This window comes from Galeopterus variegatus, unplaced genomic scaffold, assembly GCF_000696425.1.
Source record: "Galeopterus variegatus unplaced genomic scaffold, G_variegatus-3.0.2 Scaffold371, whole genome shotgun sequence".
NCBI lineage: Eukaryota > Metazoa > Chordata > Mammalia > Dermoptera > Cynocephalidae > Galeopterus > Galeopterus variegatus.
Window position 1 is genome coordinate 561,903 of NW_007726482.1, and position 26,338 is coordinate 588,240.

Below are 26,338 nucleotides of genomic sequence, written 5' to 3' on the forward strand. Positions count from 1 at the left end.
ACGGAAATGCAAAGTGTTCCCTGGTAAGAAAAATGTGGCCCGCGTTTCACGAGATTATACAAATCTACTAAATTAATGGTGGGGAGAAAAGGGAATAGCATGGAGCATATTTACAAAAGCTGCTTGGATATCATATGGACACTCCTCTATGTGCAACACGCAAATGTTAATGCAAAGCTGGAAGCAATTGCTCTCCTCTTGCTCTGTGAATAGCTACCTCCCTGTGTATCTGCTTGCTTTGTTACAATAACACTCATCTCTCTCTGTTTATCCCAAATAAAGTCCATGACAAAATTAGTTCAAAAACTGAATTTCTCTGGATTTCATATTACTATCTAATTAACTCCCATAGTTTTTGTTTGCCTGGGAAATGCAATATTTCTCCTACATTTTTGATTAAAATGGTAATAATCATGTAAAATATGTTAAATCCAAGATTTTAAAAAGATCTGTAGACCTATAAATTAATGCAAAATATCATTTCAGTAGATTCTAAAGAACAATCTCCAAAACCAGAAGTCATGTGGAGATTTCCTTTATCTCTTAAGACACTGATACTGAGCTTTCACTCTAAACAATGTTGTCATTCACCCTCGGTGGCAACCTATTTCTCTGTTAATATGGCAATGAACAATGGCCAAAATAAAGGAGGAATGAACTAATTCAGATATACAATACTTTAAAACATGAAGTATCCTTTCCAAAAATAAGAACTACAAGGCCCAAGACAATGCCACACACATATACATATCTCAAAAAAGGAGAGAGAGTTCCCAGGGCTCCACCAGGGTCCTGAGGCACAGAGCTGTGGGAAGCCGAACCCAGCCACAACCAGTTAAGGAGCACACCAAAAACACGATTTCCACACGGGTAACCCTCCATAGCCATCACAATTGCCATGGCTGCTGCAAAAGCGGCTAGTCTCTATAGCAGCAGTCACAGCCACCGTGCAGATGGCACGCCAGACTCTCAACTGCACTGACTCAAGGAGAGGCACCAGCAGAGAAAAAAAAAAAAAAAAAAAAAAAAAGAGGAAGAAGAGGTCCTCTCTTTCCACAAAGCACACTCTAGAGTAATAGAAGAAGCATCTGATTTACTATAATAGAGGAGGACTTGATCACACCTGCCTCCGTAGTGGACAGATCATCTAGGAAACAGACCAACAGAGGAACAGTTAATTTATCAGATGGAGAGAACAAATCTATGGTTATTAGAGGGGGAAGGGGGTGGGGGAAGAGGAGAGAATGGACAAGGGGCATAAAGAATAAGTATCATTCGTAATAATGAATATGCTAATAAAGATAAAATTTTAAAAAGGAGAGGGAGTTGAATAAAGTTTCTTTTTTCTTATTTATTATTCTGGTTCATAATATAAACTACATACATATACACACACACTCACACAAGCTAGTATTTTAAATACCCCCAAAATAGTGAAAACATTAACTAGCTAGAGTTGCTTACGAATTAGCAGAATTATTTACACTTTCTCTGTGTTTAATAAAACAGAGTATTTAATTCAAATAAGAGCAGAATTACAATTCTCTTACGCTATTATTTAGAAGAATATTGCTATAAATGTTAATAGATACTAATCTAACTTAGATAGGAGCAAAAGCAACACAAACAAAAGTGTCAAGGAATGAACACAATGAGCATTAGGCCAAAGGGTCCCAAAAGAAGAGGGGGAAGGAAAGAGGGAGGAAGGGAGATGATAGGTAGATAGATAGAACCCCAAAACTGAGATCTTTCGATGGCTGATTATTTTTAAAGATCAAGAATCAAAAAGTTCGTGGAAATATTCATATTACCTTTTAATTCCACTTTTCCACAAACTTTTTGAAGTACCCTTTTATTGGTAGTGTAAGGCTGATACAACCACAAAAGAACCGTCACTAGAAAACTTCAAAAGATGCAAATTTTAAGACAACATGTTTTGTAGGCATAATAATGATTATCATAGAAGAGGAGTAGAAGAGATTCAAGACTCACATATCAAAATCATCAGTAGTTTCAGGGCTTGTGAACACAACAGCCCTTTTGAGAAGCCCTTAATGTGAAGTTGAACATTTGTCACAAGCATGCATTGCCCCTCCAACACATGCTGTGATGAGAATGGCTTCCCTAGACACAGTGCCTGACCCTGACCAAGAAAGACCAGGAAAACAAGAAGGTAACTTAATTTCTGCCTCTGCTCCTATAAAAGCTTTTGGCAAAAATCACTAGAAAGCGACTCAATCACGACTGGTGAAAAAGAGAACTATTTCTCACAGAGAAGATGATTTCTATATTGGATCCAGGGTTTCTATATTGGATACAGGATTACTATCTTAAGATACAGATTTTTATTTTAGTTCTGGACTAGTTTAGATTTACATGACAGCAATTATTTAGAATATCAAAGAAACCTGGATTGTATGTAGATATTGAATTCGAAGTCAGGAATTGGTGCTGGAATTACACACAGAGAACCACTCTGTTGGAGACTTTATATTGTGTTGGTCTTGTGACCTCACCTTTTTTTGTGAGAAGCACTAGTTTTGTTGCCTTCAGGTGTGAATGCAAGAACAGTATTTTTCAGACTATAGCCTTCAGTTATGGAGTTTCAAACATCACTGAGAAAACTGTAGCTAACACAACTCAATGGAACAACTATTTCAGTAGAATTTGCTGCCCTGGAATGTCAATACTCTTCATAAAGCATCTTTAACTATTTTTATAGGTTGAATTGTGTCCCCCCAAAATTCATATGTTGAACTCCTAACCCCTCAGTACCTTAGGATGTCACCTATTTGGAAATAGGGTCACTGCAGATATACTTATTTAAGATGAGGTCATACTGAAATCAGGTAAATCCCTAATTCAATATGACTGTTTCCTTATAAAAGAACAACATGTGGAAGACAGACAAGAACACAGAGAATACTGTGTGAAGATGAAGGCAGAGATCAGGTGCTGCTTTTGTATGCCAAAGAACACCAAAATTTGCCAGCAAATCACCTGAAGTGAGAGGAGAGGCATGAAACACATTCTCCCTTACAGCACTCAGAAGAAACCAAAACTGCCTACACTTTGATTTTGGACTTCTAGCCTCCAGAATAAATTTCAATTGTTTAAGCCACCCAGTTTGTGGTACTTTAATATGGCAGCCCTAGTAAACTAATATAAGTGTCAATTTTGAGAGGGAGACAGAAAATGAGAGGTTGTTTGATGCTGGGAGTTAAACCTCACATTCTGAACAGGATCAAAACACTTGCCCTTAATCAATATTTAATATTACAACCTTTGTAATTCTAATTCATAATCCCTCAATCTCCATAATATCACTCAAATTTTGTATTTTAAGTCATCAAAAGTAGCATATCAGAAATTTAGTTCCTAAGTAATAAATGTTTAGAGATAAGTTGCTAAATATAAAAGATAGACTTTTGAAAAACTGCTTACTTAACACTCAATGTAAAAGTTAAAGCCCCATCCAATCTCTACTACACATAGTACCATCACTAGAAACTGTACTTGCAGGATTATCAAGGCAATATTTATTCTCAGGATTCAGTGTCTATAACTTTGAGAAAATGGAGCCTGTTGAATGTCTCAAAACAAATGTGAGTAAAGATGGGCCAACCACATTTGGAACTGTGGTTAGTCTTTTAAAGCTCTGTAGGATTGAGTTTCCACAGAAGTATCGCAATTGAGTTGTCTCACTCTCTCCAATTTCTGGTACATGAGAAAGAAAATATTGGCAAAATATCAAGAAGGCTGGACCCAGGCTGACCTGCTCATGCAAAAGCTAGAGATGGTGGGGAAGAGAAGGAGGGGGGTTGGGAAGTGACAGGTCAGGCAAAGGGCATATAAAGAAATATCACAATTTGTAAGAATGAATATGCTAACAATAAATAAAAATAAAAAAAATAAAAAAAAACTTCAGAAGCTCCTGGCCTTTACTCCCAGCCTTCATCTAACCAGAGTTACAGCTGAAGTATTGAGCACCCTGGTGCAGATAAGAAAACAGCGCCCCCTCCCAAATGATCTAACCTACCTTATTTGTGACCAATGACTGAGGAGCTGCCACTCAGAAAAAGCACTGATTAATTTCTCCTAATATGGCAAAAATGGAAAACTTTTAGTTTGGTCAATTTAAAAAATATATATTTATATTCATTTATCAAAATCACATTAAAGTACTGTATTCAATTTTTTTTAAGTTGTCAAACAGAAACCAAACAATGTTTTTCAGTTCTAAATGTTGGGCTTACAGATGAATTACTGCATCCGGCTATGGTAGCAAAAGAATACTAGGATTTGACATATTTATTTTAAAGCCAAAGCTGAGACTCTTGTATTAATTTATACCACTTAGTAAATCATAGTATTATCTATATAACATGGCCTCAGTAAAGATACTTCATATGAGTAAAAGCTAGCCAAAAGCTGAAGTATTTTTTATAAATGGCTGGAGGTTGGGAGTGGAGGCGGTGGTGATGTCTTGAATATTGAGTATCAGAGGTATTTTTGCGTGCATTTCAAAACTTACTCTGAGCTTAGAATTGCTAAAGATAGAAGCATTTTAAAGTTCTTATCCCAAGGAATAAGAACTAAGTACTAATAATTCGATAAGAGAAAGAGAAAAAGTTTGGAATTTGGAGGAAATACTTACAATAATACCCAAAGAAAGGAAATGAAAGATTCAATCCTGTGCTGCATTCCTTAATCACCTACTTAAGGTCTTTAAGCGGAGCTTTTTCAATGAAATTGAAAGGGCAGCTTGTGTGAACATGGAAATAGAAGTAAATGTGAACCTGAGGCACTTTTCTAGGTTAATGATTAAAAAGCAGGAAGAGCTACCTAATGAAATACGAAGGTGTTGTACAATGCTGTTCTCTCTCCTACCCTCCTTCCCTTGCTTACTCCCTTTCTTCCCTCCAGACCTTCTCTTTTTCTCTTTCTTAGTGTTTAAGCTCATTTCATATTCTCTGATTCAAAAGGAGGTGGTAGAATTATCTGGAATCTTTTAACATCAAGACAGTGAAAAGATAAGAATCTTAAGTCACTACAAATGGCTGATCAGCTACATAAATCGTTTCCTCCCTGAAGGTCCAATTTTACCCCAGGACTTTTCATTTACATACCAATTAATTCCCTTTTTAGTTGAGCCACATCAGATTGTATTTTCTATCACATACAATGAGAGATTTTTAACTGCTACCCTTCTAAAATTTGAGCTTTCCTTACATAACAGTTCTAGAATGTTTTCAGTTCACATGTCTAGTTTTATGGAAATATGAATAATATATATTTTTATTTGCTGCTACTAAAGATAACTAAACATTAAGACAGAGAAAGAATGACTGGATCCCAAAAAGTCTCCCCAAAAGGGGACATACTTACACTGAGTACTGAATGATGAGTAATAGATGTGCAAAAAATGTATGAATAGATGTCTGAGGAGAAGGTTGAGGAGATCGTTTTAGGTTGAAGAAACATATTCAAGGACACAGAGTTCTGAAAAAGTTTGTTTTGTTCCTGGGACGCTCAGAAAAAATTAATTCATGCGAGAAAGAACCAGGAGATGAAATTAGATGATAAAGGGTCTTATATATTAAGGTAAGTAGTAAGAACTTACCTGAGATTCAGAATGATAGCAGCTTGACCCTACAGAATCTCCCCCAACGTCCTCTCTGTTGTAATACATCAGTCAGTTAGACACATGGGCAGGGCCAGGAGGCAGCACCTGAAGTCAAAGTTTACGCCACAATCACAGGCGCTCAACTACATGCTCTTTGGTGCCAGATGAGATCCAACAGAGGAAAGAGCTTGCTTCTCCTCAAGAGCTGGAGTAGAAACTAGGAGGATTTCACCATGGCTTGGGGTGAAAGAGAAGGGTTTGACCAGCAGAAGCATAGAAGGTTCCTCAGCAAAAGACTGTCCCATCGTCCTGCTGTGGCTCTGGGAGGGCTTGCTCCATCCTGTGGATCTGTGAAGAACTGCGACAGTGACTGGAACTATAGCCAGAAGCCTTCCACTCAGTCCTGGGACTAGTCTCCCTCTACCTCAGCTGACTGGCCTCTGCCCTTAAAGTCAGAACCTGTGTGCCTTCCAGAGCTTCTTGTTTATTCCTGCTTGCAAGATCCTAACAGCCACATTTGGATAGGTTCTGAGAGAACACAAATCCTGATTAGAGCTAATTTAAGGGGTCTCAAAATGACCAACAGGAGGAAAATCAAACTGAATATAAGTAAGAGGTAACTACACCTGAAGGAAGAATAATAGGTTTAGAGAGGCAAGAAGCTGAAAAAAGTAATGATTTGTAAATTTTTCCTCAATAAGTGTGACTTTTTAAAAATTGAAACATAGTTGATTGTACATATCTGTGGGGTACAGCACTGAATATCAATACCTGTGTGCAATATGGATAATCAGGATAATTAGTATATTCAACTTTATACAATGTAATCTTTTTTATGATCTTTTAAAAAAGTAATGAGAAGTCTAATTTAAAATACAGAGCAATAACAAAAAAAGTACAACTTTCTAATGTAAAACATCAATATAAAAAGCTGAAAAGGTACGCTTAACATCCTGTAAAGCAAATTACTTCTATCATTGTGGCCAGAGAGATAAACATCTCTAATTAGTCTGGCCTGGGACACGTCCTATCCCTCATAGCATATAATGTCGGCTTTTAGGAACCAGTGGCCTGAGAGTGGGAGAGGGATGAGTCTCCCTCAGAAGAAGAGGGAAAAGATGTAGACAAGAAACACCACCATGTATATACATACCTTGATGTAGCAGCTTAAGAATGTATCTCACAGTCCTATAAGAAAATTTAGCTAATACTGTGTATTAAAATAATTTATGAAGTGGTTAAACATGGAAATAACCTCAATGCCCATCAATATGGAGATGGTTAGATGCATTTTAGTACAACTATACTATAGAGTATTATACAGCTGTTAAAAAGACCAAGTTAGAACCACATCCATTAATCTGAAGGCATGTTCATGATACAAGGGTACTTCAAAAAGTTAGTGGAAAAAAAGAATTAGAAGATAATACAATCTTTCCATGAACTTTTTGAAGTTCCCTCTTATTGTTAGACATAAGAAACAAGTTTCCGGCTTATGTGTTTTGTATGATAGTTTTATGTTAGAATCCAAGAAGGAGGTTACCAGTATTTTTTATACATCTTTGAAACTTTCTTTTTACCTTGTTCAATGAGTTCAGAAAAGCTATACAATATTTTGGATAGACACTTTTAAAAGCAATCTGAACATTATACTGAATTTTATGGAAGCCACTGGGAGATTCTTTTTCTAAAAGGAGCAATGTGGTAAAAGTTGCTTTCTAGGTGATAACTATAGAAGTTATATGGAAGACACACAAGACTGATGGAAAGAACAGTTAGGAAACTACCACGGATATCTGGGGGTGGGGGGAGGGGAGTGGAGAAAGGGAAAGCATTTCCCCAGGAAATATAATTTCATCATACATAAATAGGTGTTATGCACACACATTTATACAACACATCAGTTACATGGCCTGTGGCTTGAGCATAGAAAACCGTCTTCCTAGAACCTGTCACAGGGCCAAAGATTGCTAACTGGATGTGAGCAGAAAATGAGAAACTATATAAAAGATAGCAAAAGCCTGGATTAGGTCATCTAAAGAGACTGGAAGTTTAGAGTACAATGAGCAGAAGACTGAAAGCCTGATCAACAACAAAATTTGAGGAGTGAGGGAATTGCCAGATGCAGAGAAAAAAGAACTCAGGAAAAGGATATAAGGACACCAGGGCCAAGACAGTCTGTGGCGATTCCACAGAAACGGCACTCCTGACAAAGAATAGAATATCCTGCAAATTTGACAGTACAGAGGCCACTGGCGACCTTAGAAAGAGAACTTCCTGGGGAATAGACGATGTGGGAGCAGGTTAAGGAATGAATGAATGGAGGGAGAAGAAGCAGGAAACATGAACTAATCTTTGAATTGTCAGATTTATCTCTATAATACTTCTCCCCGCCACCAAAATTTTAGGCTGTATATTCTCTGGACATCTCTGCATATGACAATGATGTGTGTAATATTTTCTGTAGAGAGAATAGAAAGATAATTTGGGGGTTTCTCTTGGGTACCAAGCATTTCTTATGCATCATTACAGGTGTTCCTGGACTCATCTGTCTCCTGTAGCTCTGCAAGGGCTCTGTCTGATTTCATGTGGTGCAATCTGACAGCTCCTCACTTTTTTTGAATCCTAGGGCATCACTGTTGACCCTTGCTCTGAGATTCTGTTAATGCCCAGACTCACACATGCCAACTCAGAGGAACACCCAAGGGTAAAACTTTTACCAATGAGAGACTGAGCTACTGAATAAATGTTTCCCTTTTTCTCCACACTGAAAGATGGTCTGGAGGTGCAGTTGACAGCTTTGTGGGGGAATGGTCCCAATGGATAGGCCAGTCAGCCACCCTTGGAGGTAGCCAGCTTCATAGTAGACATTCTCCCATTGTCTCTCCCTCCTGGTCCCTCACTCCTGCCATCTGGGTTTATACTCCCTAATGACATAACAGCATATAAACCCTCCAGCTTAGGCTCTAATTTCTGGGGAATCAGACTAAGATAGTATTGTTTTTTTCAGTTTATTTTTTAATATGTATACATTAGAAAATTTTATTTTAGCTTTATAACTGGTAAATAATATCATATGAACTTGAATCTATTAAATTGAGAAAGCGACTACTAAGATTCTTAATAGCTATAAGATTTCATGACGTTTCAAGTTTCCTTGTGCAAAAACTTAAATATTACTTGAATTGCAGACATTAGTAAACCAGTGTCTTGACAATGGCCTTGTTATAGTGCCATATTATGAGTTTTATTTTATCTTCATCAATGTCAATATTTAGATGTCTGCAGCCACTCCAATACCACCAGACATAAGAAGTGTGACTCAAGGAATGTTGGGCTGTGAAAAGACAGTGTTCTTAATTTCTGTTAACATACCTTACTCTGAAAATTTTTTTAAAATATATGACCATATGAAAAAAATGGCCTCGGAGGTGTCACAGGCAAATGGGGATGCGGTATAGAACAGCACAGAAACTGAGCGTGTAAATACAAGTATAATGTGTTTTATACATGAGTTACCAAGGGCAGCGGGAGAATGATTAGGCTCTATTTGAGAAGGGTGCTCAAGAGATAATGCTCTTGTGTGGGAGAGCCAGGTTTTAAGGAGGGAAAGAGGAAGAGAGAATATTTTGTAAACATTCTGAAGAGTTTATTCCCTAAGGAAGAGGTGTTTCTGAAGGTGTGCTGGTAAAGGCTGGCCGTGAAGATATCATTGGAAGTTCAAGCCAGGGCGGAGGGTACTAATAGCAGCATTAGAAGGAAAGTAAGGGAAAGGAGAAATGATTGAGAAAGGACCTGGTTTCATGTAGTGACCAAGTATGACAGAAAGCAGAGGCACATGTGCAGGTAGAAACTGGAATATACATGAAATATGCCATTGCTTTGTTTCTTCCTACCATATTTATTCTGAAACCTCTCTAATTAGGAAGAGAAAGAGACTGCAATACCAATCCCTTGTTTTCCAGGTCTGAATGTGACATGGAAGAAAACCAGAAGTTTGTGGGATGTGGAAAAAATTGAATAATAAGATATAGTGCATTAAAAAAAATAGCAATTCTTAGCCTTTGCTGAGAGCTTTAACTAGATTGTTGGCAAAAGAGTTGTTTCTGCTTCAGCGAAGTTTAATCCAAGTGGAAAGAGAGACAGTGAAGTATGAGTCCTGATGAGAGTGCTGACATGACTTTCTAAACCCCAGAAAGCCTGATTCTTGGAGGGCAGGGAGAAGGATGTCAGTTCAGGTCCAGATGTAAGCCTAGAAGGAAGAAGGGATCTTGGTTATGAGGAGGCCTGATTTGGTTGAAGAATTTTGATGAACACCACTCCCTACTCCTAGTACCTGCTGGAATTTTCATTGTAGTTACAGAATCCAGAATTTATGGATGCAAATGGGGCCCAAAGACTTACATCAAAGATCAATTACTTCTTTGAAAAGTAAAAAATGTCATATGAATGCGAGGTAATAGTAGTGGTAAAATACCATCTGTACACAAGCAAGTTAGTAGGGAATTTGTTTTCTCAAACTCAACTTTGAAACTCAATGAATTATTTTTTCAGAATCCCTAAATAAAATGGTATGACTTTCTCCTTTTCACTTCCACCTTTTAATATTTTTAGTAAAATGAGATGTTACTTAACTATATACAAAGCTGTCATTTTTGGAGGGAAAAAAGAAGTAATCCCTTAGCCTTAAAGTGACAGAATTATATAAATAAACAATAGACCATGCATATGAGATGATATCACTTCTCAGACTGCAATGGTTTAAATTACTTCAAAAATGGATTATACAGAGCCCTCATGCTGTGAAAGGGTTAATTTGCTATTTACAGATAATCCAGCTATTTGCAGAGAGGACTAGGTAGCTCACTGGCTTCAAGCGGAAAGCGTGCAGTAGCAAACACCGAGGCCCACATGAAAATGAGGAAACACCCAGCAGAGGGAAAGACACACACTGCCGATCTCTGACTCTGAACAAGACTGAGAAGCGAATGTCTGGTCACCGCACGCACCCACAGCCCAGGCTGGAACTCCCTTGTCTCACGATGCAGCTGTAGAGAAGGAGGTGGTCTGGACACTAGTATCATTCAAAAGCAATAATGATGTCTCTCTCTGCACAGTGCTATTCTCCAGCAACAGCCCAAACAGTTTATGAGCAATAAACTCAATGAGAATGACCATGGACCCACAGGATACAAATAGTCATTAAAATGTTCTTTTACCCAGTCATGGACATAACTGCTGCCTCAAATAGAATGATGCAGTGAGCCTAAAATACTAATTAGGCTATTTGGCATCTCTTCCCATTCCCTTTTGGAATTGTTTATTCTTGTTTCTATTTCTGTTTTTTTAACTGGGCAGGGGGTGGGCTAGGGAGGAAAGGGAAGTGGGAGAGAGATAGAACATGCACACAGCCATGCACTGAGTTCCTGCAGATGTTGAATGATATCTACTTAGCAATTGATATCAGCAACAGCTAGAAGAAAGTTTGAAGTACCCATTCATGGCAAATTTGTGTGTATGGGGGAGGGGTCCCTTAACATTTTATAAGATGCAAAAATTATAACTTAATTTTTTTGGAAGATTTCTTGCAAAGCTGATGATCTCCACCTTCTTACCTTTAAGTACCAGGCTAAAACCTAGAAGTAGAAAATATCTGCCTAGATTTAAGAACCCAGTATGTGGCAAGTACTTGAGATATATCAACTAACAACCCAGATAAAAATCCCTAATTTTCTGGAGTTTCTGTTTATAACCTCCACATACTGGTTTATGTTCCCGTGAGAAATAGATGACAATAATAATAGCATTAAAATAATAGCATTTACTGAACTTTTCATTTGTACTAGATTCTTCCCTGAGCAACTTAAATTCTCTCATTTCTTCTCCAAAACAACTCTGTGCACTAGATATTATTATCCCTATTTTACACGTTGGAAGAGTAAACCTTAGAGCAGCTAAAGAACTTGCCCAAGTAATGCAGCCAAAGTCCAAAACTGAGTTCTTTCTGACAATCATCGTACAAGTACTTATAAAACTCTTACTATGCACCCAAATCCATATTAGATTCCATGAGAAATATAAAGGGACAAAAACTATGAACTCTAAGGTCCTCGATGTAAACAAACTTTATCCAACACAAACAATTATATGTCCAGTTTATAGATGATCAGTGTAACCAAAGCTCAGGAAAGGTAGAGAAACTATGGAAAACATAATCACAGAAAGTTTCATTGGAAGATAAGACTTGAAATGGGGGCTAACGGATGCACAGAACTTTCACAAATGAATGGCCTTTCCAAGTTACCCAACTGCCTGAAGAGTCATGAAGCATTTCGTTTGGGTACCTCTGATTTTGTCATTAAGCATATTTTCCAGTGCTCTCTTCTGGCTGAGTTTTACTCTTGGTTTTGAAGCATTATTCTTTTCTGTCCTGAGAGTTCTGTGTTTCATATATATGTCTTAAGATTGCTGCATTTGGCCGAGTTAACCGCACATTTCTTTAAATTCTGTCAGCCAAAAGCACACAATGCTCTCAAAGCACATGATGTTCATGGACCAGGTCTTCTCATTTTTCTCTACTAGCTCCTCAGCCGCTTACCACACTTAATATTCTCCAAGGTTCCTTCCATCTTTATTCCTCTTTTTGTTCTACAAACTATTCATGAATGATCCCATCCAATCTCATAATTATAACCACAGTATGTCCATCTGAATGATATTTCTCATAAACTCTAGACCCAAATGGACATTAACAAGAGATCCCACAGGCACTCACATAACAAATACAAAATAGAAATTATTTTGATACCTCTCACCACCAACCTCTCCATAACAACAGAAAAATATGCATTAAAAACAAAATAAAAACAAACACTGGTATTCTTTATTTATGCCCTATCTCAGAAAATGTCATCACCATCCATTGAGTCACCCATTTAGAAATCTGGAAGTCCATTCGACTTAGTATAGACAGACCCTGTCCCTCTTCTCTGTTCCTACTGCCACTGCTACTATCTTTGTTCAGGGCCATTGTGTGTTTGGGGCTACATCTGTGCTGACATCATAGCCTGCCCTCCTCCCCAAAAGGCTTCAATTAAATGATTCTGATTTTTTTCCAGGTGTTGTTGGGAGAAAATATTAGAATTAATTTGCTTAGACTTCAGAGCATGAATCTCAGCAGGCAGAGAATTCTCCTGTGATAAATGGATTCCCATATCTTCTCTTACTTGGGTTTTCTGCACAAGGCTCATTGCCTCTGGCACTAACTAGCTGTCCTCTGGACGTGCCCTAGCGGTATAAAACTTAGGAAATCAGAGTAAACATGGATTTGGATCTCAGAGTCATCTCTTTTCAGCTATGAGACTTTATACAAGTTGTTTAATCTTTCTGAACTTCAGTCTTTTACTCTATTAAAAAAAAGGAATGATAATGCCTATCAATAAGATTCACTATTTTATCTATTTAATTTATCAGTAATATTCTTTAATATTTATCAAATTCTACTTTGTGCTGGTCACTTAACTAGGTACAAGGAATTTAGTGATAAATAAAACAGACATTATACTATTTTTGCTCTTATAGATCATAGAACTTAGCAGGAAATACACAGGATGAATAAATATTTAGTGAAGTTTTTTAAAAGAAAAGAAGCATTGGAAGCTATAGGGTCACGTAAGAAAGAATCTGTTCCACAAGGATTAGCATAGTGTCCTTTACTCTAAGACTTGGAGGAGGAATCCTGCAAAAGTAATAGGAAGGAAAGAAGGGAAGTAAGAGAATATTCCAGGCAAAGCCCAGAAAAAAGAGACCTCATGGCCCAACACAGTACTGGCACAAAGAATGAGTTAAATTAGTCCTCAGCATTTTTATAGGGCTGGATATTATTATCATCTTCTCGAGATGGCTCTTTAAAGCTTAAATACCATTTTAAATTATCAAAGAACTCTACCAATGGCACTAGAATAATCTACAGGAAGGCAAAGAGTCCAATCTGATGTTCTAATGTGAGGATGGGGACACCAACTCATAACCTTCAATGGCAGCTGTCGGCTGATGCCTTCTCTTCTTTCCTTACTTCTCTTGCCAGCCAGGTGCATTTCACTGCCTTCCATGGCTCAGGCTCACCCACAAAAATTTGAGGCCTGCTTACACATTGGGTAGAAAATTAGAAAAGACTCTGAGATCTAGCAGTACTGCTGGATCACTAGACTGTGTAACTCAGACCCCTTTCTACCCAGAATCATGGACACAGGTTCCAAATTCAAGTTGCGCCTGCACTTTGCCTAAGCTTCCGACTTTACTCCCCAGTTTTACCTTCTGTTCTCTGGTCCATTGGCTGACACTCAGGTGCTAAACTTCACAGTCACTAGGCTGTTTGTATGTCTTAGCTAACCTCCCCAAACCTGATCTCAATCCCACCTTCTGCAATGTCTAGATTCTACCCACCTCTCTCTAAACACAGTGCCACAAACTCAGCTCAAGCTTCTGTGCAGAAGTTCTCAGACCCCTTCTCTCCACCACCTTCTACCTCCCCAACCTAAGAGAAGGGCTGCTAATTGAAGGGGTCAAGGTTGAATACTCTAAAGAGAACACATCTCCTGATGAGAAAAGGCCAAATCCAAGTGTGTCTTCTCTTTTCTACTATGTCTTAATCCATGCTACTGGCATGAAAAAAGAATGAGGGCCTGCTTCAAGGTAAGCTCTGATATGTTTTTTTTTCTGTTTCCACAAGCACATCCAAATCTTAGCTTTAAAAGAAAGAAAATGCCTCTTAAGACTCTGGTCTAAACTGTTTTGCTCCACTCCAGCTTTGAGAGCTATGCTTTGTACACTAACTCAGCCAATAAAGTGGGATACTGGTTGCCATTCCCTAAATGTTACCTGTGTAGATAGTGTCCTTGAGATCCTTTCTGGGAAAGGGATAATTAGCAGGACTTGATTTCTTAAAATGCTGATGGAGTTTGGATGTGTTTTCCCCTCCAAAACTCATGTGGAAATTTGATCTCTAATGTGGCAGTGTTGGAAACTGATTGAGTCATGGGGGCGGACCCCTCATGAATGAGTTAATGCTCTCCCTGGGGGAGGGGGGGTAGTGAGTGAGTTCTCGCTCTATTAGTTCCCACGAGAGCTTGTTGTATATAGGACCCTGGCACCTCCCCCTCCTTGCTTCCTCTCTCTTGCTTCCTGTCACCATGTGATCTGCTTGTACCAGCCAGCTCCCTGCCACTTTCTGCCATGAGTAGAAGCAGCCTGAGGCCCGTGCCAGACACAGCTGTCCCAGAATCATAAGCCAAATAAACCTCTGTTCTTTATAAATTACCCAGTCTCAGGTAATTCTGTTATAGCAACACAAAACGGACTAAAACAAATTATTCATATTATCCCATATGTTGTAGCTAATCAAATATTGCTAGCTTTTTAAGCCTGCTACTTTGTTCTCTATATTAATCCAATGTTTATCAGCAAATATTCATTTCATGTTATGTTATGTAGATGGAATTGTAATAGTCTTCATGTTCCTAAATAAAAACACTGAATTCTTTGGCAACCTTCTGTGTTATACAACCCACTCAAGGCAATAAGTGGCTGAAACCAATACTTTACAAACTTCCATTAAGAAAATGTTCCCACCCTTACATACCCACATCACAATGATATCTTCAAGGTTGAAACAACAAGATCATATTCTCATATACTTTTGTATGCATTTCTGAGGAAGGAAAAAATAATAAGCCCCTTGTAGGCTAGATTGTTGTCTTATACTTCTCTGTCTCTTTCCAAGAACACAGCAAAAAACTGTGTATTCTTTCAAATATTTTTTAATAGAAATGAGCAAAGAAACCTAGCAAGACAGATTAGTATTCTTGAAAACAAAATAATTAGGTGGTGGTAGGTACTTCCAAGAATTACACATAAAATATCAAACCCAAACTGTGTGGGGAATGATGAAAGTTATTTCCCTCTAGTAACTGGCTTGTGGTGGTCTTAGTATTGCTATTAGCAAACCACAGTATAACCAGCTGTGTGGTTCACAATATCAGCAGACTCAGTTAAGCGATATTATAAGTAGATCTCCCAGGGTAAATTTACATATACTCAAGAACCACAACTGTTTGAAAACAAATGCCTATTGACACATATTGGTTCACAGACAATTGTTAGTAATCAAAGGTCAGGGTTTCTAATGATTAGAGGGGATAATGCAAATCATGTTATGCTTTCACCCTGTAACTTGTTACACAGGTGAGATCTCACAAGCATAAAAATAAAGAATAACCATGGTCAAGAAGCCTCATGATCAATAGACCTAGGAGCTTAAATATTAGAAATGGTAGGAGATTGAAGATTTCCTTGGGGAGAGCAGCCCTCACAAGGGCACAGAAAAGCTCCATCCACCTACCTTAATTATGATTGTTCACTGTCAGCAGACATTTGGTATCTACTATGTGCCAAATACTGTGGATAGAATCTGAACGGGTTTCCTAGAACTCAGGACTTTTACCGCTAAAGCCAAAAGTGTTGGTCCCAGTAAATAGTCCCTGCCCTCAAAAAACTTATAGCTTAAGAGATATATCAAATATGAATCAAAAACAAATGCTATAGAGTTAATTAAGAAGATAAATACTATGGAGAAACAAAATAGAGGTATCAAGTGCTTTCTGAAAGCCGTAGTTCTCAGTCCCAGCAGCTCATTCTACTTCAATTTTTCATTAGTCGTGTAGGCTGAAGCCCAGAATATTAAATTATTTGCCCTCAATTTCCCAGAGATTCTGATTTAATTGGTCTAGGGTAGAGATTGGGCATGGGTATTTTTTAAGTGCCACAGGAGATTCTAATATGCAGCCAAGGTTGAGAAGTAAAAAGATAAACCCACCCCTGCAATATGGCCATATAAAGTCAAGTAAAAGGAACAAGGGAAAGGGGATTATTCATTGTATAGGAACAGTAGGTGCAAATGTCCTGAGGCTAAATAAACATAATCCTTTAGAACACTAAGAGCAGTTCAGTGTAGACAGAACATAGGATGCTGAAGGGATTATTAGGAGAGATGTTCCTGGAAAGGTAAGTAAGATCTACATGTTGAATGGCTTGGAAAAACATTTTCTAAAGTCTAACCCTGTGTAATAAGAAGAAAGTTGTCTATTTATAGCCTTCTAAGTATTGTTTGCTTTTATATTAAACACCTTGTTCTTCTGAATGCTCTGATGGGTTTGAACATCAAGGCGTCCTGGAGTAGAGCTTGAGAACATCTGTGCTAGATCTGAGCAGGATGAATAACAGGAGTTAAGCAGTACTGATGTAAAAAAGAATGGGGCATATCGGGGACCGTGACAAATTAGAGAGCTCGCGTCCACATAAAGAGTGCAGGCACCAGTCAACTTCAGCCTATCGGTGCCATGGGAATACAGACTCTGCACTGTCGGATGATCGTATTTAAATAAAGGGAGAGAAATCCCTCAACTTTGAAATAAAGTCTACCAATATTTAAATGTCAACTCCCAACATTGTATAAGCCAATCAATACACACCTGTGGCTTCAGTCCCAGGGAAATATTTGGAGTTCCATGAGGAAGCTAGGAAGAGCAAGGGATGAGAAGAAAAACAATGAGGGAAAGTGAGAAAGTTCGCCAAAATGGTGAGAAGCAAGGATGCCACATACAGTAAAAGAGCAGGTAAAAAGCTATTGCCACGGTATAGCTGAAGGATTTTAAGAGCAAGGATCTCCACTATCTCTATCAAAATTTATTGTTTTTTTGCAGTTTGAGATAGATAATGAAGGAACAAAACCATAAATGAGAGGTCATCCTAACTGGCAAGGAATGAATTTGGTGACTCTTAATTAAGGTAGAAGCATGGGTTCAGGAGTCAGAAAGACATGAACTTAAACACTCAGTCTGCCTTATGGAAACTGTATTTGCTTTAGCAAATTAATCAACTTTCCTTCATCTATAAAATATAGACAATAACAGTATCAAATCTTAGGGTTTTTATGAAGATTAATTAATATAATACACAATGAATGTTTAGCACAGTTTATGGTACATTTTAAGCATTTAGCAAATGTCCCAGGAAAGATTTAGCAAATCACCAAGGAAGTTGCCACAAAGACAATGGGTGTCAGATGTATTTGAGAGACATTAAAAAGGAAGAATTTATACATGATTAATTGAATATGGCTGTTAAGAGAAAAGAGGAATAAGGATAACTCCCAGATTTCTGGCATGAACAACTGGGTAAATGGGGGTTGAATTTCATTATAATAAAGACGAGAGAATAAAGACCGGTTTGGGAAGAAAAAAATATATATTCAGTTTTAAAACATATCTCTGGGTGACATTAAGATGGTGTTCAATAGGCAGCTGGATATTTATACCTAAAACCAGGAAGATAAAATTGGTTTGAAAATATTTATCTACACTTTACTAACAGAAAATTTGCAATTAAATCTGTGGAAATGGTTTAGCTTATGAAAAACAGAATGTACATAGAGGAGAGAAAAGATGGTCAAGCACAAAGACTGCAGAAAAAAAGGCTATTGTGCTTTTTATTTAGAGAAATGATGTTCAGATGAGATTTAACCATGCTGCTAAGGCTCATGGCTATGGATAGCAGTGGAGTCTTACCTGGTAGGCAGACATCTCCAGTATTAGAAAGGATAGGAGAGCCCGAGGCAGGGCTTCTGCTCTTGGACTCAGAATGGGAGAGAGTAAACGTCTGCAGTGGTGTCTGGGCTGGGGATGGTAAGGGTTAGACATGGCATCTATCGTGGTAGATGAGAACGGAGCTGAAACAAAAGGGTTCAGACCAAGCAAAGAGGAGTAAGCCTGGCTATAGATTTCCCTTTTACTGCCCCCCTAGCTTTTAGCAAAATCTCATCCTTGTGTCACTTCTGCAACATGGTAAAATCCGTTGTTCAATGATGCTCAAGCCAGTATCAGAGCATGTCTGCCCTCCGTCTCTCACCCTAAGCTACTCCAGCAGGGGCAGGGAGAGAACTTCAAGGGGAAGAGTAATAGCTCACAGTATAGGTTCTTCTTCCCACCAGCAAAGCTCTCTTCTGGTTTCAACCAGAAGAAACTCTGGGTTTTATTTTGTCAAGGAAGGGGACATGGGATCATGGGAAGGAATGGAATGAGGGGTTGATGTGAACAGAGGCTTAAAGTCAGCCCTAGCCCCACCCAGGGTGTGTCTGTCATACTAGAAGCAAACAGGGGAACAGAAAGCAGTGAAGGGCGAGGAATGGAGCCTTACAGATTTAGGTTTGAATCCACCTTAGCAGTCCTAGAACTGGGTGCAATTCATCCAATGTTTTGAGCTTCAAACTCCTCATCTCATGAAAATATAAAGTACAATAATTGCTGGGTTTCATAACATTAGAAACAATTTCTGTAACACATTTAAACTGTAATAGTTCTCAAATGTGATCAAAGATGATGAGAATAAACCCAACTTATACCTACATAAGCGAAGAAAAGAAGTTTTGCACATGCAAGTAAATAGTGGGGATTGGTTGGTTTCTCTCTGCTATGTCTTTTGCTGGGCTGGCTTCATTTTCAGGCTGAGGGGGTCCTGGGAAGCTATGGGGGTACATCTTCCTTACTGTCATTGGTTCCAGCATAAAGGAAGCTTTCTCTTCCTGAGAAGCCCCACACATATGCTGGGACCCAGACTGACTGGGCCACTTGGGTCATTGTATTCGCCATTACCATTTCAAAATAACAAATGACTAGTCTGTTGTTTAGTGCAGCCATATCCTAGAGGGCAGGTCTCATTCCTGAATCAGTCACTGGCTGGGTGTATGAAATTCTACCTGGACCAGCACTGTGTCTGGATCCTGCTCTCAACACTGTTGCACATTAGATCTGGGACCACTAAAAGAAAAAGAAGAGAAGACAGTGTCTCAATGCCTGAGCACCACCTCCAGAAAATCTGATTTAATTGTTCAAGATGGGGCCCAGGTACCGGTTTTCTTCTAATCCCCACAGTAGTTCCAATGGGCCCCAAGGTTGAGAATCCTGGTCTAAGGGAATTCAGTTCACTGATCAGCTTAGACTCTATCACCAGAGCCAGAAATAGAACCTCACTTAAAACATGTGTACTAAAAATGGAAAAGGAGTTGTTCTGCAAAACAAATCTGGGGTGCAGTTACTAAAAGAGGCAGGAATGAATCCTAGCTAGCTAAAACAGAAGCCTCTACTATATAGGCCACATACCTCATCTGCACTCATTGCCAATCTATTTTGTCACAAACCTTGCCAAGTTTTCAACACCTTAAAAAGGAAGGTCATAACTCTTTCATATGAACAGCTCTGCATATTATAGGCAGCATTATTCTAAGTGTAGAAATATAAATGATCCTTTAATATCTGAATCATCATTGTTTTGCATTTAAGAAAAATAAAAAGCAAATCGGAAGTGCTGGATGAATCCTGAAGCCCTAGTGAAATGGAAAAGAAACAAAAGCCAGGAAAGTGTCACTAGCTCTTCTGTATGTTTTCATGGGAGTCAGGGGAAGTATACTTTTGACTAATGAAGAAATATTTAGCTGCTGTTGTTCCTGGAGAAGAGAAAAGTTACTAGCAGAAAGATATAGTGATTAAGGGGACTTGGTTAGAGATACATAGCTAGTGCTAGGATTCTATAGCCCCAAGCCTGAGACCATGCAGGGAAAAATTCCCAGACAAGCCTTTAATCTTTGCAGTGCAGTATGCTTCAGGAATTTCCACTTATTGTTCTACATGTCACTGAGCTGCCTGCCCTCAGGAGTGCAATGAAGCTCAGCTTCCACACATATGTTTCAGTGCCAGTAATGCCACACATTCTGCATAATTATGGGGAACATCCATCTTTTGTCTACAGCCCAAAACATTGTGGTTTGAACATCAGGCAACCCTATAGCAGCTTAAAATTTTCATGGTTTGGGAACAAATATTCTAGGTGATCCCTTGGAATGCAAGGAAAAACATTCTCATATTACTCCTTAGTGGATTGGTTGTTATATGGCAAGTCATGCATTTTAAGTCTCCACTCTTGTCTCAGTGCTTGAGTTTTCATGTTGCAAACAAAGTACCTACTCCCCCCAAGTGGTCATCCAGGCTAGAATGTGAACTAAATACTCTAGAGACCAGAGTCTTACTGCTTAACTTGCTGACTTTGTTGGTGACATGTTTCAAGTCACTGACAGTTTCTACATATGTTGGCTCATCTACAAAATACTTACTGTAGTGAGGTCCTTCAGGATATCAGTTAAAGAACATCGTGGTAGATGCTAACTATAATGGCTCTTACCTCACGTTAGTGATGAGAGCTCTCAAATTTTTAAGATATTTAAAAAATACAAATGTTTTCAATGAAATATTGAAACATAGTGAGAGAAAGACCTTAAGTATCTTTTATCTGTCTTTCTTTGAGACTAACACATCTATGCTTTATTTATTTACTTTGGAGAGAGGCAATTCACCCCCTTGGCAGTCTGGTAGAGCCTATTGTCTCCTTTCCAGAATACTTTTTTAAAATAAATAACAAACAATGAATAGGATTATAAAGAAATGAGGTATATCAGGATACATCAGTCCAGGCACATAAACCTGAAGGTTCTGTGGATCTTGGTCATGAAGCTAATCTTAGGTAAACTCTCTATGAAGGTTTTATTCAAGGGGTGAGTTCAAGGTATCTCAATAAAACATGTTAGAAAGGATCTTGGCAGAGGAAACAAATTTAGCCATCTGTAGGGCTAGGCAGGTAATGGGAATACTAGCAAGGAGGGTGGCAGTGAATGTGGCAAAATGCAAAGTGTGTGCCCTGTCTGATGGGGTCCTCTTTGAGGGTCTAGCAGATTTTTGTCCCATGGATATGTGGGCCCTATATGGCTGTGTTTTACCATTTTTCAATAGAAGCTAGGCATCTGGATTTTTTGAGGAACTATTCATATTTATTAATATTGGCTGAAGAAAAAATTAACACTCTTTGAAACAAAGGAAATGTATCTTTTACCAGATTTGTCTGGAGGGCTACAAATTTGCACCTTCAAGCAAGTAAGAGAACTTACAAACTTGTACCTTCAAGAAAGTAAAAGAAGTTGGAAGAAATCAATTACTCATATTTTTAATTTTTTTTCTATCAGTATTTTTGTTACATTTATTTTGAAAACATGAAAATTAATTAACTCAGTTTCCTTCCTAGGGTGGCAGCATGCTGCAATAGGACAATTAGAATCTTTGAGTATGTTTTAATTCTTCCAACAAACATTTGTTAAAAACCTACTTCTAAGTGCCATGCAATATACAAGTTGGTAAGAATACTAAGATTAAGACATCATTTTTGTTTCCAGAGCTTACAGACCAATGTGGAAAGAGTTGTACAAAAAGGTTACAATGCAATGTGTTAAGGCCTATCACAGAGATACATAAAAAGTACAAAGGAAGTAGGAGAGGTTGGGAAGGATTCCCAAGGAGGGATCTCTTTGAGTAGATTTTTGTATCAAGAGGCCCAGTTTATTAATGATCTAATAGGTTATGCTGAAGAATTGGGCTTTTATCCTAGAGAAACAAGAGGGTTATTGAAAAATTCTGAACAGGGAAGCAATACATTCAGATTGTGATAATTATTCTGGCTGCAGTATGCAATAGAGCCTACAGGCGGAGACAGAGTAGAGAATGAAGACCCACAAGACAGTGACTTTCAGACAGTGAGTTAAGGCAGCTGCAAGGGCCAAGAAGCAAAACTAAATGGTTGAAAAGATATTTAGGGGATAAAAAGGAAGAACCTGGTAGGTGATTGTATGCTAATGGGTAGGGTAACAAAGGAGAGGGAAGAGTGGAGAACAACTTTCTATGAGAGGTAGTCTAGTACAAGGGTAAGAGCATAGTCTCTGGAGCCAGATTACCTCTATTCGAATCCTACCTCTTTTACTCACTTGCTGTGTGACTTCAGGCAAGTTATTATCCACTCTGAGCTTCAGTTTTGTATGTATGTCAAGTATTCTTAAAACAGTGCTTACATTTGTACCTAAAAATTACCATTATTATTATTCATTATTGTAATTCTAGTTAGAATATCGGCATCACTCAGTGTACTTGTTTCAGAAGACTACATATTGCATTTGAAGTACTTTTAGAACATTCCAGGTTTGCATGGTTAAATATGTGGACCACAGGTTGAGAAGAAAGTTTCATTAGCATAGTGATGGTGGTTAGAGTCTTTTATGCAGATGAAATTGTCTATAGTCCTTTTGGAAGAAGGCAAAGGATTGAGTCTCCAGGACACTGATGTTTAATGGGTAGATAAGTGTAGACAGAAAATCTGCAGATCCTAAGAAGAGAAGGCAAGACAGATTGGAAGAAGGCAAAGGATTGAGTCTCCAGGACACTGATGTTTAATGGGTAGATAAGTGTAGGACAGAAAATCTGCAGATCCTAAGAAGAGAAGGCAAGACAGGTAGAAGGCTAATGAAAGAGTGGTGCCAAAAACTAAGAGAAGAAAGGGTTTTAGAAAAAATATAATTGATACAGATCATGTTATAAAGGAGTCAAGTATACTGGTTACAAAAAAATCTATATTTAACAGTTAAGAAATCTTTAATAAAATAATTTTAAATGGTTTCTTGGTATTTGACATATAGAAAATACTCAAATCATCTTAGTTTCCATTATTCTTCTTAATTTTAAGTGCATTTCTAGATAAAGAAGAATGAAAAACAACTACTAGAATGAATCATAAATTTTCTTTTTTGTAGGACAAAAAAATTTGAATTCAACAATTTCATATAATTCAACTATGCTGAGTAATTGAAAAGCTGTTTCAAAATTCAGTAAAGTGATAAAAGGTATTTGTTCCTATTTTGTATTATGATGAAAGAGCAAATTTGCCCCTTCCTTCTTTTTTAACTTAAACTTTAACTTTCAATTAAAAATTGTTTATACCCCTTCTTTCTTATAATTTTCATAAGAAATAGAGCTGATAATAATTGCTAAGACCGTACTCACAAAAACAGGAGGTAATGATGTTTAAACACCTTTACTCTGGTTCCTACTGTATTTATGTTTCTTGTCACTTCATATTTGAGTCTAAAAACTGCAGAGATGAAACCTGAATGCAAAAGTAATTTAAAGGGAAGGGTATTCATATCTTTCCAATGCAATGACTTCTATTACTAATAACATTGGTATTATGGAGAATTTGGTTATTTTGGCAGCACAGAGTATGAAGTGAAAATGTTGAGTATTGGCTTTGGAAGAAAGTCCTGACTCTACCACTTCTCAGGTGTGAGATTCTGGGAAAATTACTTATTCTTCTAAGCTCCATCTTTTCATATGAAAACTGGAGAGGAGACTGTCTCTCTGGGTTTCGTTAGGATGGGGGAGATAACATAAGTAAGGGGTTAGCACCGTGCCCCTTACAAGAAATCGTAGCTTATGATACTTAACTTTTTAACTCTCCATAGAAGATAAGCATGAAAAAGTTTGAGATAATTAGTTTTTTAAAAATCGGTACTTTTAGAAAGATTAGTCTTTCCATACACCAGCAAAATACTTTAAGGTCTTCCCAGAAGTGTAGTCTTGTCCATTCACTGGTAGCCTTCCTGGGGAACCAGAAGCCAGATCTGTACCTTCCCAAGACACAAGGGCTGAGTAAGTTTGGTGCTTCTCACCAGTTAGGGGCTGGCCAGTGTGTTTCTTCATAACCAGTGAAATACATGATGCATAAAACAAAATCCCTCAAAATCTAAATCCAATAAAAGCCATAAAATTAACTACCAAAGACTTACATATAAACAATACTGATAATGATGTACACAGGTAACTCCATCATATCCCCCAGTTTTCATATCAACCTGATATTTTCCAAAGGTAAAAAACATAATTATTAAAACATAATTCTCCTTCATTTTACATTAAATTAAAGCAAATTAAATTTATAACATATGCTGAAACTATCTGGGTAAAAAAAAAAGCTCTTTTAAGTTTTCAAAATACATGGTGGTGTTTCATTTTGAGTTTAAAATTAAATAAAAGCAAGGCTGAAAATACCCTAAACTGTTATTCATTTTGCATTTTTCTGAAAGATTACTTACGCTTTGCTATTGGAAAAATGGTCATTAAAATGTAGTACAAGACTATTCTGTGAAATGGCATCCCATAAAGTGTGATAGTATTATGGATCTTAAAGTAAAGCCACCAGTGCAGATGTTCCTAATCTTACTAAAAACACAAATACACAAACCAGTTTGTTCCTGCTACATAATAACTTAATTAAAAGAGTGCTTATAATTTAACAGTATGAATAACAGTTAAAGCAAGGGAGGTAATGAAACTGTAAGGAAATATAAACCTACAGAGTCTATGCCAAAGAAACTGTTCCAAATTCTCAAGGCTGAGAAATCAATTCTCTTCCTTGTTACAGGTAGAAAATCATTACCTGAATTAGCCAAAAATTATAATGAATATGTCTTTAAGGAAAAGATACACACACACACACACACACACACACACACACACACACACACACACACACACACATGCACTTTAGTTACCTAGGTTTCACCAAGAGAAATCCCTACCTAAATCCAGAATATTATTTAGAATCTGCTTTGGGAAAGTTTAAATCAGACTTCTCATCAGTTTAAATTTCCTATTGAGAAATCCTTGCTGTAGGTAATGTGATACAGAAGTAAATCGGCCTACACAGTAAAACATAAGCTCTAAGGACATACAGGATTCTCTTTGCAAATAATGGTCTTGGCAAAGAGCCTCCTTTATGTACAGAAAGTTTTGTTTCTTGCTTATAGCAACTCTCAAAGCTACAGCAGGTAATTGTGTGCTGTTAATTAGGTTCAAAAATGACTGTGTTTAAGTCAGGAAATATTTTATATCTTGATTATGTAAGTATGAAACTATATCAGCAAGATCACATTATAAAAACTCATTCTCCCACAATTACCAATCTTTTATTCTAAAATAGTATGAATTTTAACATTGCAATTATGTAGTGCCATTCAAACGTTGGTTTGATGCTTAACAGCTATCAAAAATATCAAAAAAAAAAAAAAAAGAAAAAGACAATTAGGAAAACTCTTGTACACAGCTATCCAATGTTCTTATTTCACCAAAGTTAATATCCATTTCATTAAATATCTGTTTCATTAGCTAAATTGTCAATCCTAGGTCACAATACTCTTCCAAGAAAGCAAAGTGACATCCATTCTGCATAAAACAGGAAAATCAAATGCAGTACATTACCTTGTGTCACCTGTTGAACTGCCAACATTATCCCAGACACGGTGTCTGGAAGCAAGTTTTCTTTCAGATTATACTGTGGTGCCCATTCCAGAATAGGTAGCCGCCTTCTGCACCACTGTTTAATGTCTTCACAATGGGGGGTATGCATCTTGCTCCAGAGCATGCTTTTCTTTTTCCTCTTTGCTCCTGTCATTTTTCAGATTCCCTCTTGTAGAAGTAAACTTCTTTAGACCAGAAAAAAAAAAATCGTTGCAGAACCCCTCCTTTCAATGCTAGGCTCCAATTCGTCTGTGGTTTACAATATCAAAGCTAACCAGAAAATAAATAAATAAAAGAGAGAGAGATTAACAGAGAAGCACTTAAAGATATGCAGCTTGGCAGTATGTCTTATTAGGGTGTTGCTAATTATTATAGATTAAAAACTATGGATTAAAACCTTGAATTATTATCTGAATGAGAAGTGGTTCCTGTTAAT

General features: G+C 37.6%; 1 protein-coding gene across 1 annotated transcript in view; it reads right to left on the bottom strand.

The window, feature by feature from the left end:
* The window catches only part of SLC26A7 (solute carrier family 26 (anion exchanger), member 7), a 120,839-nt gene extending 94,783 nt beyond the window's left edge, over nucleotides 1–26,056 (bottom strand). Inside the window, exon 1 of the mRNA XM_008568057.1 lies at nucleotides 25,864–26,056. Within this exon, the coding sequence (XP_008566279.1) occupies nucleotides 25,864–26,056 (193 nt within the window). The remainder of the gene's footprint in view (nucleotides 1–25,863) is intronic.
* Between the last annotated feature and the right edge of the window lie 282 nt (nucleotides 26,057–26,338).